The sequence below is a fragment of the Balaenoptera physalus genome, assembly GCF_965194825.1.
Source record: "Balaenoptera physalus genome assembly, chromosome: 12".
NCBI classification, from domain to species: Eukaryota; Metazoa; Chordata; class Mammalia; order Artiodactyla; family Balaenopteridae; genus Balaenoptera; species Balaenoptera physalus.
This window is the reverse complement of record NC_138897.1, coordinates 54,164,792-54,183,179: the sequence shown is the minus strand read 5'-3', so window position 1 is coordinate 54,183,179 and position 18,388 is coordinate 54,164,792. Positions and strand designations below refer to the sequence as shown.

Genomic DNA, 18,388 nt, shown 5'->3' with positions numbered 1-18,388 from the left:
ATCTATCAAAGGAGGATAATAATGTTTTACGGTCACGACGGGTTGTTGTCGGGGTCAAATTATATAATATACGTGAAAGGACATTAAAATCTGAAAAATCATAAACTTAAGGCAAGCCTTGAGTGGTTTTGTGAAAAATCTTACTTACCTGTATTTAACCCAGTTTTTCAGTTTGGAAAAATCGTGGTGGGGAGATCTGCCTTTACCTACTGCTGATTCTTCTTTGCTAATTTAAGAAAAGCTGCTAGCAGACTGGCAAAGGCCATTTGTGGAAGAAGGATAAAGGTTTAGGTGATGGAACTGTGGCTGGTGCCATTCAGAACCACTCCCGGGCTCCGGGGTCTGCCCGCTCTCACTGGAACCCAGCTGTAGCAGGGTGGTTCCAAGCAGGGAACAGACTGGAAGCTGCAATCCTGGAACACCTCAGCCGAACAGGATTTGAGGGCTTCAGGAGCTGCACTGGACACTACGCTGGGGGGCAGGGAGGTATTAACTCACGAGCTTCCCAGCTGTTACCTTGGTGGCTTCTAATGCAAATGCCCTGAGATCACCAGCTGGAGCATCTCGCTGCTGCCCTGTTCAGGAGGATCCCCTAGGGGCTACCAGGAGGTGAGGCGCTCACCCTAACATCTGTATGAGGATGCTGGTCCTCACCTGCACAAACTGCCTGCTTTCCAGCAGTGGGCCTGAGGACAGCTCCCAGGCCCACCTCTCCACTTTCTTGTGGACCACATTTACCTGCTGTAGGGGCCAAGATGAAGGCACTCACAAGCACCTCAAACACTTTCAGGTTTTGGTGAGAGAGAGAAGAAAAGACTCCAAAAGATTCCCCAAGAGTATATACATAACCAGAATATTCAAGGTTCTGTTTTATTTCCAAAACAATCTGTCTCTACAGATAGAATGAGCTCCATTGTACTGTACATATGATTTTAATTTTTTCCCTTAGCAATGATTTGTATTACTTATGTGAACCCCCAAATTCACTCATGCTCAGGAATCAATATCCCAATAATAATATCCCATTATTCCATCTTCTTTCTATGTCGTCTGATTTTTACCCAAACCTTTGAGTAGCTGCCATACACCCAAACGTTTAAGAAAGCACTACCTTTCAAAACACATATGGGATGCATGCAATATATTTGAATATGCGTATTAAATGGCTGAATCATAAGAATTTGTAAGAAAATGTAACAGTGGCCGTCTCTAGGGAGGAAAGTGGGGAACCGGAAGTCAGGAGTAGGAGGCAAGGCCGTTTTTCATGGCATATTTAAAAAATCTAATATGCGCATGTGTTAAATTATAAAACATTCTTTAAATTAAGAAAAGAATCTAAAGACACAAAACCACATATGCCCTTCCAGACTTATTTGTTAGAGCCACGACTTTTACTCTTCCCCAAACAAAATGCCTTGATCTCACTGTTTATATGTACTGCCTGGATAAACTCTGCCCAGAAAGGCCCTCTGGAAAGAATGCTGAATATCAAAAGAGTTCACTTCCCTAAAAAAAAAATCTCTCTCCTATAAAACCCAGCCAATACCAGGCACTCTTCTCCAGAGCCTTCCTTTGATGAGGCTGGCAAGGAGCAGAATTACCCAAACAACTTTTAAATCTTGGCTTATTTCTCACCGTGCATCTCTTTCTACCCATAAGGACTTTCCACAAGGCCTCCGGGGTTAAGAGGAGGATTCGGCTAGCAAAACCTTTGCAGCTGGGGGCTTCAGTGTGCCAGGCCTTGCGCCAAGCGGGGTACAGACACCCCTGCATGAGGCAGCCCTGCTAGTAAGCAGCCAGGACAGATCACGTGCAATTTAGAGGTCAATAACCTGCTTCAGGCCGCAGACACTGCACCAACGCGCGTGCGCTGCTCCGCTTTGCGATCTGCTTCGTCCCGTGCTAAATTCTGGGACATGATTACCCTGTGTAAGCCGGTGTCCCTATCTCCCCACTGCCTCCAGTAAGGTCCAACCTACTGTCTACATCATTCTCTTCTTGGCAACCCAGAATTAAACTAAACTAACCTGCATTTCCCAAAGATTTCCCAAAACTTTTGCACACGCTGTTCCCTCTGCCTGAAAACACTCTTCCCAGGGTGGGTCTCTTCGTGCCCCATCTAAGTGGCCCCGCGTGCCCATAACCACCTGTCATGTCCCCAGGGTTTCATGTTCTGTAGAACATATCCGACTATATGCTACTATATTGCTACTGTATCCCATTTTCTCGCTGTTACCTATTTCCCCTTTCCGTCTGTCTCACCCCCGAGACTATATAAGCTGAGGAGAGGCTTCGTCCTCGGCAGTCTGACGGACAGTTGTCCTTTCCAGGGCCCACGCAGCACCTGCGGGTAGGTGTTTAAGAGTAGTTGAGAAATATGCAAATGATTTAGGTATCTCTAAGCTCCACCCCCCCCCCCAGGGCGGGGCCCTCCGTTTACACACTCCTGGACGCTGGAGACCAGTCTTTGAGAGCATTTTCCTCTGCGTGGGAAGAAAAAAAAAAAATCCAAGAATGCACAAAATTGTGAGTTAGCCAAATGTGAGGAGAGACCAGCAAGGAAGCAGCCCTTCCTTGACACTTCTGGGCACAGGGGAGCGACTGGACAAGGGGCACCGTGCCTCACGTGCACGATGAACCTCCGGGGGGGCCTCGATTCATGGGCTTCAGGAAATCCGGGGGGGGCGGGGACCTTCCAGCTCTATGAGGCTGTGGTCGACACCGGTGTTCCCAAACAGGGCACCGTGCATCTTCTTGCTTCTAAATAGTTCTGGATGTTTTAGTGAGTATTAGAATATACAGCTAGCACATCAAACCTGTGATTTCGTGGCTACTGTCACTTGGGATGAGTGGAAATAGTCAGGAAAAATGCCAGGTAAACATGAACACTGGCGAAACGAGAAACATCAAAAGTCACGACGTCCTCGCATTGCGACGTCGGAGAAGCGATCCCCACTTTACAGCCCCACCCCGTCTCCTCCAAGGCATCCAGAGGGATGTTGGAAACCGAGATGACCTGGGTAAAGCCTTGGTAAAGGAAACACAATGCGAGGATCAAGAAGCTTAACGTCCAGGGGCCTCTCCTCTGAAGCACTGGTATTTTCAGTCCAATTCTCCCTGCACATTTTGGGATTTTTTCCCAACAGTTTTCAAACCGCGTAATTTACAACGACCAGTTTCCCTAGGCTTTAAAGCAACATATTTTCTGCACAAAGTAGCAATGAGTAAAAAGCAGAGCCCTGAACGCTAATACTTTAACCCCTTAATCCCCAAACTACCTTTCTCCATCTCTTAAGGCCCCTGCTGCCAACATTGTTGCCAGTACCTTTAAGAAGCGCTACTTCTCTGCTTCTCCTCCGGCCCTTTAGGAACAGAAATCTACTCTGCAAGACTCAGGAGAGGCCCAGAACACTTCCTCAGCTGGCTGCCCTGTGGTGGTTTGGGAGGGTCAAGGGCGAATCTCTCTGCCCTCCTGACCACCCCGCAAAGAAACGGAAAAAAAACTTTCCTTGAAATGTTAACTACAGAGAGCTTAAAAAGTAGGGCAGGGAATACTTGCAGAGAGGAAAATAAAGCCGGAATTAGATGTCATTGCTTTAAAATCATAATTCCGGGTCAGGGACTGAATTTTTCTTTTAGGTACAAAAGTACTCAAAACCCAAACAAAGCTGTTATTAAGGTTCTATCAAGATCTTCAGAAGGAGAGACTGAAAATCTAATTGCTATGCTTACATGGAAGAAGATGGCTGCAGACAAGCCAACAAACACACATAGAAATAAACAGAGGGGAGGGTGGTATGAACAGGCAGAGCAGAGGATTTTTTAGGGCAGTGAAACTACTCAGTATGATACTACATGGTGGATGCATGTCATTGGACATTTGTCAAATCCCATAAAATGTACAACACCAGGAATGAGCCCTAATGTACACTATGGAGTTTGCGTGCTCAGGAGGTGTCAGTGAAGGGTTACCAATTATAACAACGTACCATCAATAGTGGGGCAGGCTGTACTGTGTGGGACATGGTATCTGTGGGCACTCTCTGAATTTTCTGCTCTGTTTCCTTGGGCATCTAAAACTGCTCTAAAAAATAAAGTTTATCAATTAAAAAAAAACAAATTTAAAAAATTACACTTGTTGCAAGTCACAGTAATTTTCCCCCCAGAAAAAAGCCAGTGAATAGAAGCCTGAAATCTAGAAACTCTCTCTGCACATGCACAATACTCGACATCAGTTCAAGTGATGCCAAAAAAGCGCCCATCTTCATGCTATGAAACTTGAGACCCAGCACGTTCATTCTCGTGCAACTTGTTCATTCCCTCCCTGGCTGAGAAACACTTTCGCACAGTGTTCCTATTTTATCTAGCTTTCCTTTCGATAAAATGGGCCCCTACCTTGAATGTGATCCTCCACTTTGTCACTGACTCAATTAAAACACAAAGGATGTTCTCCGACTGAATGAGGAACACCCTTGAAGTGGGAGCCAGGATCTTTTAGGACCAGGATCCCAGACTCCCTGGGGAGCACGGTGGGCCAGATGGAGGAGGAGGGGCTCTGAGGGCTGGCAGGGGAGCTGAGGTCGCAGTGTCATCTGCGTCTAACCTGGGTCAGTGTTTTCCTTCTGCGGTTTTAGAAAAGTACATAAAATATTAACAAGACCACCCCAAACCTGCCACCTCATCTGTCCTCGGGGACCCCACCCCCACCCCCCTCCTTCCTGCTCTCGACTCCTCCCCATCAGCATGTAAACGTGCTCATGTGTCTCTCATGTTAAAAATATATAAAATCCCCCACAAACTCGTGTCCAGCCCCAGCTCCCTCCAGCTCCCGCTCTCCTGACCCCTCTCCTGGACAGTCAAAAATGAAAGCAGCCCAGCTGTTCCCCTTTCCTCGCCTCTCTTCCCTCCCTCGGGTCCCTCCATATGGCCTCTGCCCACTGCCCACCACCCCACAGAACTGCTCTGCAGAGAAGCCAGAGGACGTACACCATGGTCTCATCTTCCGGAAATCTCAGCCGCATTAACAAAGCCCACTACTCCCTCTGGTCCCAATACACTACAACCTACCAGTGCCCTCCGCCCCCCTGGCTTTATACCAGCAACCCCCTTCTCTACCCTTCTACCCAATATTCAAGTTTCTTAGGGCTCTCTTTTATTCTCCAGCTAGGATTTCTTTCTAAAGCAAAATAATCCACCCCAAGTGGCTTCAATTATCATCCACAAACTGGTGAACTTCCAAATATTATCCTCCAGATGACTTTTGCCAGACCTGTTTATCTACCTGCTTAGCCAACATTCCCCTCGGGTGTCCCAGAGCCTCTCAAATCCAACATCTCCCAAGCAGAACTCACCATCTACCCCCCAGGGCTCCCCCCCCACAGCGGTCCCATTTCAATATGTAGCACCACCATTCACCTGTCCATCACCTGAACTCCTGTCCCCCGGACACCGACGTCCATGTCCTGTGGAGTACACCACCCATATATTTCTGGGAACCATCTACTACTTCTCCCCCCTCCCGCTACTGTTATCTTAGTCCCTGGACACCGTCACTTCTCCCTTGCTCTAGTTCCTCTGCAATCCAAGGTCCACATCTCTCAACCAAAGAGAACTTGTTAACAAAACAAAACAAGGCAAATAAGTTGAACCCTGTCCTGCTTACACCCCTTCCACAACTGCTTACAGCCCTTCCACAACTGCCCCGACCACAGATGAGGTTTGAAACCTTTAACACGGTCTAGATGCCACAGCGCTGGAGCCGAACCCTTCAGCTTTCTCTTTCACCCCTTCCCCATCACTCTATGCACAAAGCCCACAGACTTCCTTTCTGTTCTGGAATATTCTGGAATGAACCATGCTCTTTCCCATCACGGGTGTTTGCTCACACACCTCCCTGTGTCTCCCTGTGTCACCTCCCCGTGCCACGTCGCTCAGATCAAATTCCTTCTTCCCTTCTCTGTTCTCTCTACACCCCTTTGAAGTGAAAACTGAGAGTAAAGCCCAAGGGAGAATAAGAACCAAGAGAAATAGGTAAGTTGAAAAAAAGCACCAAGAAGGAAAAACAGACAGTTTGGTTTATATCCCTTTATTAACTGTACTTTGCCCTCTCAGACAGTATTCTTTAAGTTTAAAAGAAAACGTAACCCAAGGCGGTTGTGCCTAAGCCAGAACAGATATAAGTTCTCAAACGGAATTAAATAACTGTGAGGGCACTGATTTTATTTTCTGTACCTGTGATCAATCAAAAGGCATCTGGAGTCCACGATCAAATCTCATAAAAGATAAATGGGACTTCCCTGGTGGCACAGTAGTTAAGAATCTGCCTGCCAATCCAGGGGACTCAGGTTCGATCCCTGGTCCAGGAAGATCCCACACGCCGCGAAGCAGCTAAGCCCATGTGCCTCAACTACTGAGCCTGCGCTCTAGAGCCCTCGAGCCACAACTATTGAGCCCACGCACCACAACTACTGAAGCCCGCGTGCCCTAGGGCCCGCATGCCGCAATTACTGAGCCCACGCGCCACAACTACTGAAATCCCTGTGATCTAGGGCCCATGTGCCGCAACTACTGAGCCCACGTGCCACAACTACTGAGCCCATATGCTGCAACTACTGAAGCCCCTGTGCGCTCTAGGGCCCATGTGCCACAACTATTGAGCCGACACACCACAACTACTGAGCCCACGTGCCGCAACTACTGAAGCCCCTGCGCTCTAGGGCCCATGTGCCGCAACTACTGAGCACACGCGCTGCAACTACTGAAGCCTGTGCACTCTAGAGCCCGTGCTCTGAAACAAGAGAAGCCACTGCAATGAGAAGCCCGCACACGGCAATGAAGACCCAACTCAGCCAAAAATAAATAAAATTAAAAAAAAAAAGAAAAATGGTATTTGTGACAATAGTCATTGATATTTCCTAATACAGTACACGATACATCCTAATATTGATAGAATTAACATAGGAGAGCAAGAAGAGGCAGAATAACCACAAAAGCCCAACGTAGACAACTGGACAGACAGACAAGCAAAAGGAACTCTTTTCCCTAAATCCAAATTATAACACTGACCCCCTAAAGTTGGAGTCCCCTCCCTAAGAATTTCGCAGTTGTGCACTGTCAACTCTATAATTTGAGCAAATACTACACATTGGATGATTCTACGAAATCAAACGGATTCCTTTGTAAAAGGGTTTCTCTTAGTTGTTATGGGGTTGGAGGTTGAGCCAGGGAAAGGCAGAGGAGAAATGAGGGCTCTGGGGGGGAAAAAAAAGAAAGAAAAGAAAACCTGAGTAGGCCTGAGGTGGAGAGGTGAACACTAGTCCAGAACTAAAGCACAGAAGGGGCTGAAGTCCAGGTGTGGTGACCTCGGGGCAAGTCCATCTTCGTCTCGCCCCACCGTCATCCCCAAAGGGCACAAATCACCAACCAGACCTGCACCTCTACTAGGACAGCACCGCTACCACCACCACATTTAACTTAGCTGCTGATTTATTTGGCTGTATGTGATCCCTGTCATGTGCTAAGAAATCAACAGAAGAGAACAAACTGCTTCTGCAACATATGCAGGACAGAACTCAATTTAATCTTCAGGGCACTGTCTTAATCATCTGACCTTCAGAGCAGAGCACAGTGCCAGGCACACAGTAGGTGTGCCACACATATTTAAGGAAACTTTTTTTCCTTATGTGCCATTGGAGGAGCTTTTTATTTCTAACCATCACAGCTGAAGAATTAGTTTTCATTTTTTCAAATGAGAGTAAAATATTTAGACTCGTTCTGCTCAAGGCTAGGAGGGCAAAGATTATAAATTCACCTTTATTGTTATTACAAAATATTTTTATTCATTTCTACAAATACTTTTGAGCACCTAAAATGTGCCAACCACTGTGCCAGGCACTGAGAATAGAGCAGTGAGAAAAGGAAGCAACGTCCCAGGAATGGTCCTTATGCAAAGGGTCCAATGAATAAAAATCATGAAAATATTAACTCTCACTTTTAAAGATAGTCAACCATTAGTTTTTGAGAGGCTACTCTGCATACAGCAAATAAAAGAGAAAACAACCCTAAACCAGTAAGAAAATTTCAACCACAGGTTGAGATACATTAAATCAGATACACTACTTTATACATCACATTAAGTTGAATATTGTAGAAAAAGACATACATCCTTGAAACATAAATCCCAACCAGGAATGGCAACAGAAGCTAGAAAGTATACCAAGGTATGGTTAACTAAACAGCCTGACCCAATAACGTAATTCACATCGAGGACAAATGAGGGCTCCAAAAGAGAATTCACTCAGTGTCTTTCAACTGCGATCTAATTTACAAACATTTGATTTGTAAAATTTTGATTTGCAGACATTTTTGCCAGGATGGAATCATAGGTTCTTAGGGCAGAAGGGATTCTCAAGATCACCTGGCCAGGTATTCCGGTAATGCCTGTCTCATCAAGAAGGACTTCTCATAAATTGGTTTAGGTAAGTTAGACTAACACCCAGTGAGGTGAGGGTAGTAACCAGCAGCCGTGCCAGGTGATCTGACTCTCAAATGCTAATCCCACGATCCTTCAGCATCACAAATATGGACTAACAAGTGCTCACCCATGTTGATATTTTCTTTTGATTCCATCAATAATACCTTGGCTGCTTTCTAGTATAGGAGTGGGGAGAAAAGCACAGATTTTCTGACAGATATCCTCAGTGAGGCAGTGTGGGGAAGTGTGTCCCTGAGAGAAAGACCCCAGTCCTCTGAAGGCATGGGAGGACCTTGCCTGGGATGGGAATCAACTGAATAAAGTCTGAAACTATCACATCGTAAGGATTGCACATAACCTAGCAAGTGAGAAGAGGGGGCTTTGTTGACCAGGAAGGAGATTCTGAGCCTATGAATAAGGAGCGCTTCCTGACTCTGGATCGGATTCTGCTACCCATCTCTCTGGACTTCCATCTCCTCTCCCTGCCTAACGAGCTGAGGTGCTCAGATGTGCTGTCCGCCCTGAGTTCTTAAGAAACGATACTAAGACCTGTTCTATACAGGTTACCGTCCTTCCCCTAACATCGGGTTGGCCAAAACGTGCGTTCGGGAAAAACCTGAACGCACGTTTTGGCCAACCCAATATTTTAATTAGGGAAACTATAAGTCTGATTTAAAAGTGCCCACCTGTACCTGGAAGAGTGGACAAGACCAGTCACGGGTCCGTCTGCGCTGGGCTCATGCAGAGCCTCCTCTGGGATTAGGAGAGCCCCTGCGCTCAGTGTGCGTGGCCCACTCCTCTGCGGGTGGGACCCAACTGATGGAGACGAAGTAGCCCCCCCGTCACTTCAGTCTATTTCAATGATACTCTTGTTGGTTTTAATGTCTGTCTCTCCCACTTGAATGTCAAGTCTATGAGAAATGAGACCTTCTGTCTTGTTCTTTACTGGGTCGTCTGTGACTGGCACATAGTAGGTACTCAATATTTGTTGATGGGAATCCCCTGGCAGTTCAGTGGTTAGGACTCCATGCTTTCGCTGCTGAGGGCCCAGGTTCAATCCCTGGTCGGGGAACTAAGATCCCACAAGCTGCGTGGCGCAGTCAAAAAAAAAAAAAAATTAATATTTGTTGAATAAATGGTCCAGTGAGAGCCCTGGGATACGCCCTGAGTTTGCCATTTACTAACTGAACTTCCTGGGGCAGGCTACTTAATCTTTCTAGGGTGCAAGATTGTTATGCGATTGGATCGAATCATGTATGCTGAGTATGTATGGTAACAAGTTCCACACATATGTGTTAGCTACTGGATGGATCACGGAGACGAATTCTTCAGGAATGAGATGTGTATCTTTGGTAAAGGCAATGCATTGAAGGCTAATAATCTAATTATAATCCGTACTTCATGATGCAAATAATATTTACTGACTTCATTTCTAAACATGTTGGTATAAACTAAATTAAGACTAAAATGTGAAATATTTGATGATTTATGTCAGTTGAGCAAGTACTTTATTGCCACGTCGGAAAAGAGAGTTAAAAGCATGACATAGTCTCTCAAATTAGCACTTTGACACAAAGAGTGCCACTGTTCTATTTAATACATTGCCAGAAAGTTTCATATTCTTTATTGTATCTGGATGAGATCTTTTCTGGTTGTAAAGTGGCCATGAGAATGTTTTTAAAACTATTATTAAAAAAACCCAAAAAACAAAACCTGCAATTTATCATCTGGTCACATGTATTGTTTTTAATGATAAAAGTTTAAAAGATCTCAGTTCCATATTCTATACGATTAAGATATTTTGTTTATTCAAATCAATTTAGAATATACTTTACCGGAATCACAACACTCTAATGAAAATTATAAATAAAGAGATCAATTTCTATAAATTTATTGCTTATAATTAAAAGAAATCAAATTGTGTATTTTTTAATGAGACGGATAATTTTATTGAACACTGAAGACATATTGTCAATACTTGTAAGTCATTTCAACTTTTTTCTAAGATCTACTTAAAAGGTAGTCCAAAGTGAATCCATTAAACATTTTATATATATTTAAATTATCCTCTTCATGGTATAAAGGAGAGAATAAAAGCTTGCAGATTTAATTTTATTTTTATACTTCAGTGAGTTATACACTGGCTCAAACAGGGATACCTAGAATTTAATACGCATTTTTCTTTTATTATTTGCCTTTTCGTTATCGTTATTTTGTTCTTACCATAGATGTGGGTCCTCCAGCTGGTTTCTTTGCATATTTCCATTCTTTCACCTGTGTTTATAAATATTTTGTGGGTTTTTTTTTTTTTTTTGGATCCACTGTCTTAGCTTTAAAAGAGAATATTGAGGATCAGCTGGAAATTGTATACAATCCCTCTACTTTTCCTCTAGCCTGTCAGCAATCTCTAACCAATTGAAATTTTTTTAAAGCTGTCAGTTATTGAGCACTTACTATGGGCTTTTACCACTCACAACTGGAGTGCAGTCAGCCCTCCATATCCATGGGTTCCACATCCACAGTTTCAACAAACCGCAGATTGAAAATATTGGAAAAATCATTCCAGAAACTTCCAAAAGGCAAAACTTGAATTTGCCATATGCACCAGCAATTATTTACATAACATTTACTTTGTATTTATAATAGTATTTGTGTTTATAACAATACGTTGTATTTACAACTACTTACATGGCATTTACGTGGTATTATGATAAGTAACCCAGAGATGATTTAATGTATAAGGGAGGGTGTGTGCAGGTTATATGCAAATACTACACCATTTTACATACGGGACTTGAGCATCTGCAGGGGTCCTGGAACCAATTCTCCGAGGATACCGAGGAACAACTGGATTCCCATTCTTCCCATCTAACAGATGGGAAGGAACAACTGGATTCCCATTCTTCCCATCTAACAGATGGGAAACTTAAGTAACTTGCCCAAGGGTAATTCAGAGTTATTATTCTCTTAGCTTTAACTTGGTCTACCCTTTGGTAAGTCTAATTAGAACTGATGGAGAATGCTGGGTTTGCTCCAAATGTCCAGTAAGCTTGGAGGTACCTTGGCTACTTCCCTCCCCTTTACTTTTCTGCTCCTGTGCCTTTTCCCTGTCTCCTTTTTGCTCCCGTGTCACCAAAGTATCCTTGAAACCTTGTGTTATCTGCTGTCACCAGCGAAAAGGGCTACATGTCGGTGGTGGTCACTTCCCAGCGATGTTCCTGCAGGGAGAAGTCGGCTGGCCCCAGGTCGGCAGAGCCCGGGCAGCTCGCCCATGCAGTCTGGGCGGGAGCTGGCGGCCAAGGGCCGCTGCGAGGAAGAGCCTCCGTGGGCAGCCTGTCTTCCTGTGCCAAGAGGTACAGACTTGCCCCATGAAGCGGCTTAGTATCATTAACATCTTCCATTTGGCGGGCACTTCACTGTCATTTTTATTGGTTCTTTTTACTAGCCATACCTGCATCAGAGCTGTGTTCACTTTTTGTTTTAATTAAGTGCTCTGGCTGAAGTGGGAAAGACTGAAGGCCTTGGGGAGCTTGTCTTCAACTGCCAACCAGTCAGGGATCAGACAGAACTGTGCAGCTCCCCGTGGGGGTCAGCCCTCAACCACTGCAGAAAGGGTTCCAGGAGCTTGGCTTCACTGTAAGGAAAGATCCCCCAGTCAGTCTGGCTAGAGCTGTCAGCCACTGACGTCTGGAGCCTGTGCTGGGCCATTCTATTTCACCCTAATCCAGAATGTTCCCTTGGATTGTCCTGAAACACCAAAAGCATGAAAATCACATTAAGCCTCTTTTAGTTTTTAAAAGACACATCCATCCACATGCTTGTGCTTCAGGGTCCTTTTTTTTTCTTTCTTTTTTTAATGCCTAACTGCACTGCTTTTATAACTTCAGCTAGGGAATCCCCTGGCGGTCCAGTGGTTAGGGCTCTGTGCCCTCACTGCCGAGGGTGCGGGTTCAATCCCTGGTCGGGGAACTAGGATCCCACAAGCCAAACAGTGCAGCCAAAAAAACCAACAAAACAAAACTTCAGCTATAAATGACAGCCCCCAAAGTAGCACTGTATAAGAGGCCTGGACCTGGACTTGGAACTTCACTCCTCAGTGGTGAGGTGACTTGAGAAACTGCCTAACCTCTCTGAGGGTCAGTTTTTCTCATCTGTAGGATGGGTATAATCACAGTTCCTCCCCTCCCCCTTCAGCTTGCTTACACTGTGTGTACAGAGTATCACAGGAGTTATCACACATCGGGGTTTATCTTTCAGGTTACTTGTCTGCCCCCTCCACGAGACTGAGTCCTCCAAGGACAAGGAATTTACCTGTGCCCGCACCATCTATCTAACCCAGTATCTGATACTACAAAGGGCCCTGCAAAGCTTCCTTAGAATGAAGTCACATACAAGAAAGCCGTTTGCAAATCGTTAAGCACTATTCTCATGTACCTTAGTAATTGATTACTCGTTGTATGGTCCCAGACTGGAGATGTGAAAGAAATACTGCTGGGTACCAAAGGAGCCAGGCTTTAGTAATTCAAAGAGCTGGAACTGAAATGTAAACTAGGACACAGTACCAGTTCTGAATTTCTTTGGGTTATTACATAAATACTCAGTCTTAAAACACGTGGATTAACACAGTGTGAACATTTAGAGGGGCTGATATGGAGAGAGATGTGGCAGCCTACTTCGTTCTGGGACATCTAAAAGAGTAGTATACTAAGGCCTTCCCAAGAGAGATCAATGTCACAGCAACGAAAAGGCTTACATTTTGACAAGGCAAGATTTTATTTCTTCTGAGTTTTTACATTTTCTCCTCACACACTTCTAAGGCTTAAATGTTTAGTCTTTCAGTTTGGTCGGGCCACCTTCGGTCCCATTTCTTAGAAAGTAATACACACTGTTTACTACCCAGGCTTTACTCGTGAACAGTCATTAGATGGTACAAGACCCTCGTCCTCTCCATTGGGTCTTCTGACTTGCCCCAGGTATTCCCACTGTCGTTTCTCCAGCATCTTCTCTTAACTATTTCTAAGTTATTCTTTACCTCCAAATTCCTGCCTTTGCACACAGTAAGTGCTCAATAAATGAATCCTATTTTCAGAGCTTTTCTGTATAGCAGTCTCCTTCATCTTGACTGTTCTCAGATCATCACTCACATCCCAAGAGGTGGTACTAAAACACATCACTTGAGATAGTAGTTAAATGCTATGAATAGGATCTAGGATTCCATGATCCTCTTCATAAGTTTAAAAACATAAACTTGAGAAACATACCTTGAACTTTACCACCCCACCCGTAAAATAATCCTGAAAATAGTGAAATCAACAGCACTATGAATATCCTACTGTTAATTATAAAAATTCAACGTGTGAATGAACACCACGTTGAGAAGAAAAGAGAATGAAGCTAGCATAATCCGTTTTCTAATATTCTTGTTATACTTTTACTTAGGTCTGTGTGTTTCTGCAGCAACATGCTTTCCACTGTAAATATTCTGCCAGTCTTTTTTTTTTTTCTGGAGTAAAAAACAATGAGATATTTGTTCAAGATGGAAAGAAAATATCTAAAATCTATTTACGTATAATTCTGTCAGAAAAAAAGTCACAAAATAGAAACCAACATTCCAGATGAGCTGGCTTAATGAAATTAATAGAATTATTAACTAAAGCTATAAATAATTAATTAATTTAATTAATATAATTCTCAAACCCACAAACTTATACTACTGGGAATATGGTGGCTGAATACTGATTATTTGAAAAGCAAACTAGATTAGAGGTGACAGATCCCCGCATCATCACGGCAATCGTTTCTATTTTATAAGAGTGCTCGCTTTGTCAAACTAAGAACAAGTCACAAGAGGTCATTCACTGGTCAGCAATGCTGCATCAGAACACCAACCCAGGGGCTTCCCTGGTGACGCAGTGGTTGAGAGTCTGCCTGCCAATGCAGGGGACACGGGTTCGAGCCCTGGTCTGGGAAGATCCCACATGCCGCGGGGCAACTGGGCCCGTGAGCCACAACTACTGAGCCTGCGTGTCTGGAACCTGTGCTCCGCAACGAGAGAGGCCGCGATAGTGAGAGGCCCGCGCACCGCGATGAAGAGTGGCCCCCGCTTGCCGCAACTAGAGAAAGCCCTCGCACAGAAACGAAGACCCAACACAGCCATACATAAATATTCTGCAGCCTATTCAAAGCATATATTAGTACACATCAACTTCAAGTAAAACTTCTATTGATTTTATATAGTCTCCAGGACAGAAGTTAAGAATTGGAAAATTAAAAAAAAAAAGGAATTAGAAAATTATAATCCAATTATGCATTAGGGAAATGCAAACAACATAACAGAAGATCTAGCCAAATACAGGCCCTACTTCTGGAATACTGGAATTAAAATTTACGAAAGTGATTACAAAGAATAATGCTAGTTAAATGCCAGTGAACTATTTTTACTCTTTTTATACGAAATGTACAAATTTCGGAGGGGGGGTGATGGTGGCAGCGGTGCCTCTTACGACCTTATGTAAAACACTTGAACATTCTCACCAATATTGCCATCATCTGTTTAGTACTTCCAGTATATTTTCTCAACGTCTGTTTACTTAAAGTTGTATGGAATGACATAATAAGCAATAAAATCTGAATTACACCCAAAAAAAAAAAATTTACGAAAGTCATTGCCATAACGACCTTCATAATGTTTTAAGAACCCCAGTATTATGACTGCTCCCCTAATCCCAAACCATTCCAAATAAAATTTACTCCTGTGAAAAGCTGTCAATCACCTTCTAAGGCAACTTTTGTGAATCCCCTGGAGTTTGGGCAGCAATTATGCCCCCATAATTGCTCAGAGAGTGCCCCCTACCCCCTCTAGCAATGGGAAGGGTCTGCAGAACAAACTTAGAAGCTGTGGGGCTAAATCTCAAAGAAAAGCAGAGGGGAGAGAAACCAGCTTTGGTATAAAGCATCTGCCTAGATGGGCTGTCTGAGGTGACAGTGAGAGGGAGGGAGCCTGGGTGAGCCACAGTGCCAGAGGCCTCTTGAGATTGCCCATCTCCTAGGAGACCAGAGGGGGTGCTACTGGCCCAAGGCAACAGACACCCCAGAAGGAGACGCGGCAGAAAGGCCCCTGCGCAGCACCTGGACGACCTATTCACAAGAGAAACACTGAAGACTGAGACTGGGACTTTATCAGCAAGATCAGCCGTTTTTCATACGTCACACATTCTGTGCTAAGATAATAAAATGATAGAAAACGTTCATCGAGCACTCCTGTTTTAAGCACTTTTTAAACAGTAATTCATTTAACGCTGACGACCCTAGGAGGTGAGTATGACCACTGTCGCCATCTGACCCAGGAGGAAACTGAAGACCAGGTTGGTTCTGGGCAGAGCTGAGCTTGTCCGGCCCTGGAGTCTACTCTTAACATGTTCTATGTGATGGGGCTTCTCAAAAGAGGCTGATACTGTCCTCAGACTCGTCAGAGGCTGGGACCACACACAGCGAAATGGAAGCATGTTAAGTACTGGAAATATTCTTCTGTGTTCCCAATTTTTTTTTTTTTTTGCTGTATTTTAACAAGTTCGCTCTTCTTATGTTGCTCCAGGAAAGCACCTCAGGCAGTGATATGAATCTAATGTCATATCATCTTCTCTTTAATGGATTCTTTTATTTGAACAGTTAAGAATTTTGGAGTCAACAGACCACGGATTTAAAAGCAGACTCTGAAATCTGACAGTTCTGGACTCAAATCCCAGCATAGTCACTAACCAGTTGCTGGACCTTCAGTAAATTAAGTCAACACCTATTCACAGACTCTTCCTTTGTAAAATGGAAATAATAACCATAACTCCTGGAAGGACTGTGTGAGGATTAAAGGAGACCACGTAGCCCACTGTTCCCGAGCGATGCAGAGGCTGCCGGTCGGGGGACCACTTTAAAGCCCTCTGTTCGTCTTGGCTATCATTCATGATGACATTCCACTTCCTAACTACAGAGTCAGTTAGAGGCCGGGACAGTTGACGTGAGACTCTTCGAGGAGGGAATCGCGTTTGTCTCTGGACTGCGGCCCAGTGAAATGGCAGCCTCGGGGCTGCGCTCTCCCTCCCTTCACTCCTGCGTGGATCTGGTCCAAATGTCCATTCCCTGACCCAGAACAGCGAAGAAGCCAGGATGGTGAAACGGTTCACCTGTGTTAAGTTCCTTAAAAACCACATGGCAGGGCCTTCCCTGGCGGTCCAGTGGTTAAGACCACGCTTCCAATGCAGGGGCCGCAGGTTCAATCCCTGGTTGGGGAATTAAGATCCTGCCTGCCGCGCCGCAGCCAAAAAGCTCAAAAACCAAAAACTACATGGCAAAAGCCACAGCAAGTTTAGGTATAAAAACTAATCCACAAGCTTAAGAAACGTGGTGGAAAGAGACCTTATGGGACCCGGTGCTAAAAATAACAGTTCCCTTTGTCTTGTGTTAAGAGAGGAAGGATGGGGACTGAGCAGTGAGACTGTGGACTGAACCGGGTGAGTTACCCTGGACTGCGGACATGTAGTTAAAACTAGAAATCGATAATTACAAGCTTCCAAACTAGTCTTGACATTCGGTAACCCAATTATCACAAAGGAAGCAACACTTATCTCTGTCATTCTCCGGCATTCCTTTCCGAATTCCTCTTTCTTCCCAGAAGCCTACAGCCTAACGATCTCTTAAATCTGTCAGCCCTTTGTAGGTAGCACATTTTTGCCTCCTTCCTTACAGACCGGATCAAACCGCCCATCTGCCAGGGTTCACTGCCAGGTGATCAGGGGAAAGCAGTAATTCAGGGTGTGAAGGAGTCTAGACACTCCCAGGAAAGGCTTGCATTACAAAGATGAGTTTCAAATGTCTATACTCGGGTGGAGATGGGGCTGGTGATGGGGGAAGAATTGAGTGGCCCTGGATGGTGCCTGGGGCTTCCCTCCAAGGCCTCCCCAGGTTCCTGCAGTTTCCCAGGTTTCCAGAAATGGACTCGACATAGGAGACCCTTACGGGCCCCCATCCCCGCTCCTTTACGCCTGTGGGACTTCCCTGTACTCCCCCTGCCCCCTCCCCACCGCTCCCCAGCCCCCTCCCGCCCCCACCCGGCCCCATATTAAAAACAACCAAACTAACTACCTGGAGGGCCCACAAGAGCTGAACTGTTTCCAGTTGCTAAACACAAATCACAAATCTCAGAAAGTAGTGGGTTTCCAGAAAAAAGGAAGTTCCCACTGGGGTTTGCAAAGCTGCCCAAGAGCAAACTGCTGTGACGAAAACTACAATTAAAGCTCAGACACTCTGGCCTTCCAATACTGGAAGATGGTTCCCACTTCCATTTGTTTTGAAAATTCTGTGACCCAAGACATGGACAAATTTAGGATATGATATGAATAAAAAAAAAAATCAGTCACTAAGGAAAGTTTGCTGTCAGATATAAATGGATCTTTTTTTTAAGGAAAAAAAGGCTCCGTCAGATTGTTATAGCATAAGCTGAAAGGAAGAAAGTCTAACAGTAAAGAAAAAAAGTGTTGAACAGAATTACTGAAAACCTAAAACACGTCTAATTAGATTGGGCCTCCGGTAGTCTGACAGGATGCGCTGGGGTCCAGTGTCTAGTTCACAGCCATGGGCGCTAGGTAATATTCCCTCACATGCAGGTTCAATCTCAGCCCATAGCTGATATTAGCGAGGTATCTTGAATGGCTTAAATGCCCATTTATTTCTAGACCATATAGAAGCTCAGTCTCTGTTATAAAGACGACACCGTTCAGAGACCATCCTCTCTTGAAAGAGAAGAGAAGGCAAAAAGAAACTTTCACAGATCTGGAAACCCAAAGGGCCTAACACTTTACAAGTTCATCTGTTTCCCTTGTGATGTTCATGCATCAAGCAGAGAATCACTTCAGCTTGGAAGCC

General features: G+C 44.6%; 1 protein-coding gene across 5 annotated transcripts in view; it reads right to left on the bottom strand.

Moving 5' to 3' along the window:
- KCTD1 (potassium channel tetramerization domain containing 1) overlaps positions 1-18,388 on the bottom strand; it is a 182,010-nt gene that overhangs the window by 64,520 nt on the left and 99,102 nt on the right. Inside the window, exons 2-3 of one of the 5 annotated variants that reach the window (XM_082416032.1) lie at positions 4,396-4,622; positions 3,990-4,084 (exon numbers count right to left, since the gene is read on the bottom strand). The exons of 3 other annotated variants lie outside the window; for them this stretch is intronic. In XM_082416032.1, the coding sequence (XP_082272158.1) occupies positions 3,990-4,073 (84 nt within the window). In that variant the 5' untranslated portion in view covers positions 4,074-4,084; positions 4,396-4,622. The remainder of the gene's footprint in view (positions 1-3,989; positions 4,085-4,395; positions 4,623-18,388) is intronic. One more of the 5 variants, XM_082416034.1, reaches the window with a different exon arrangement.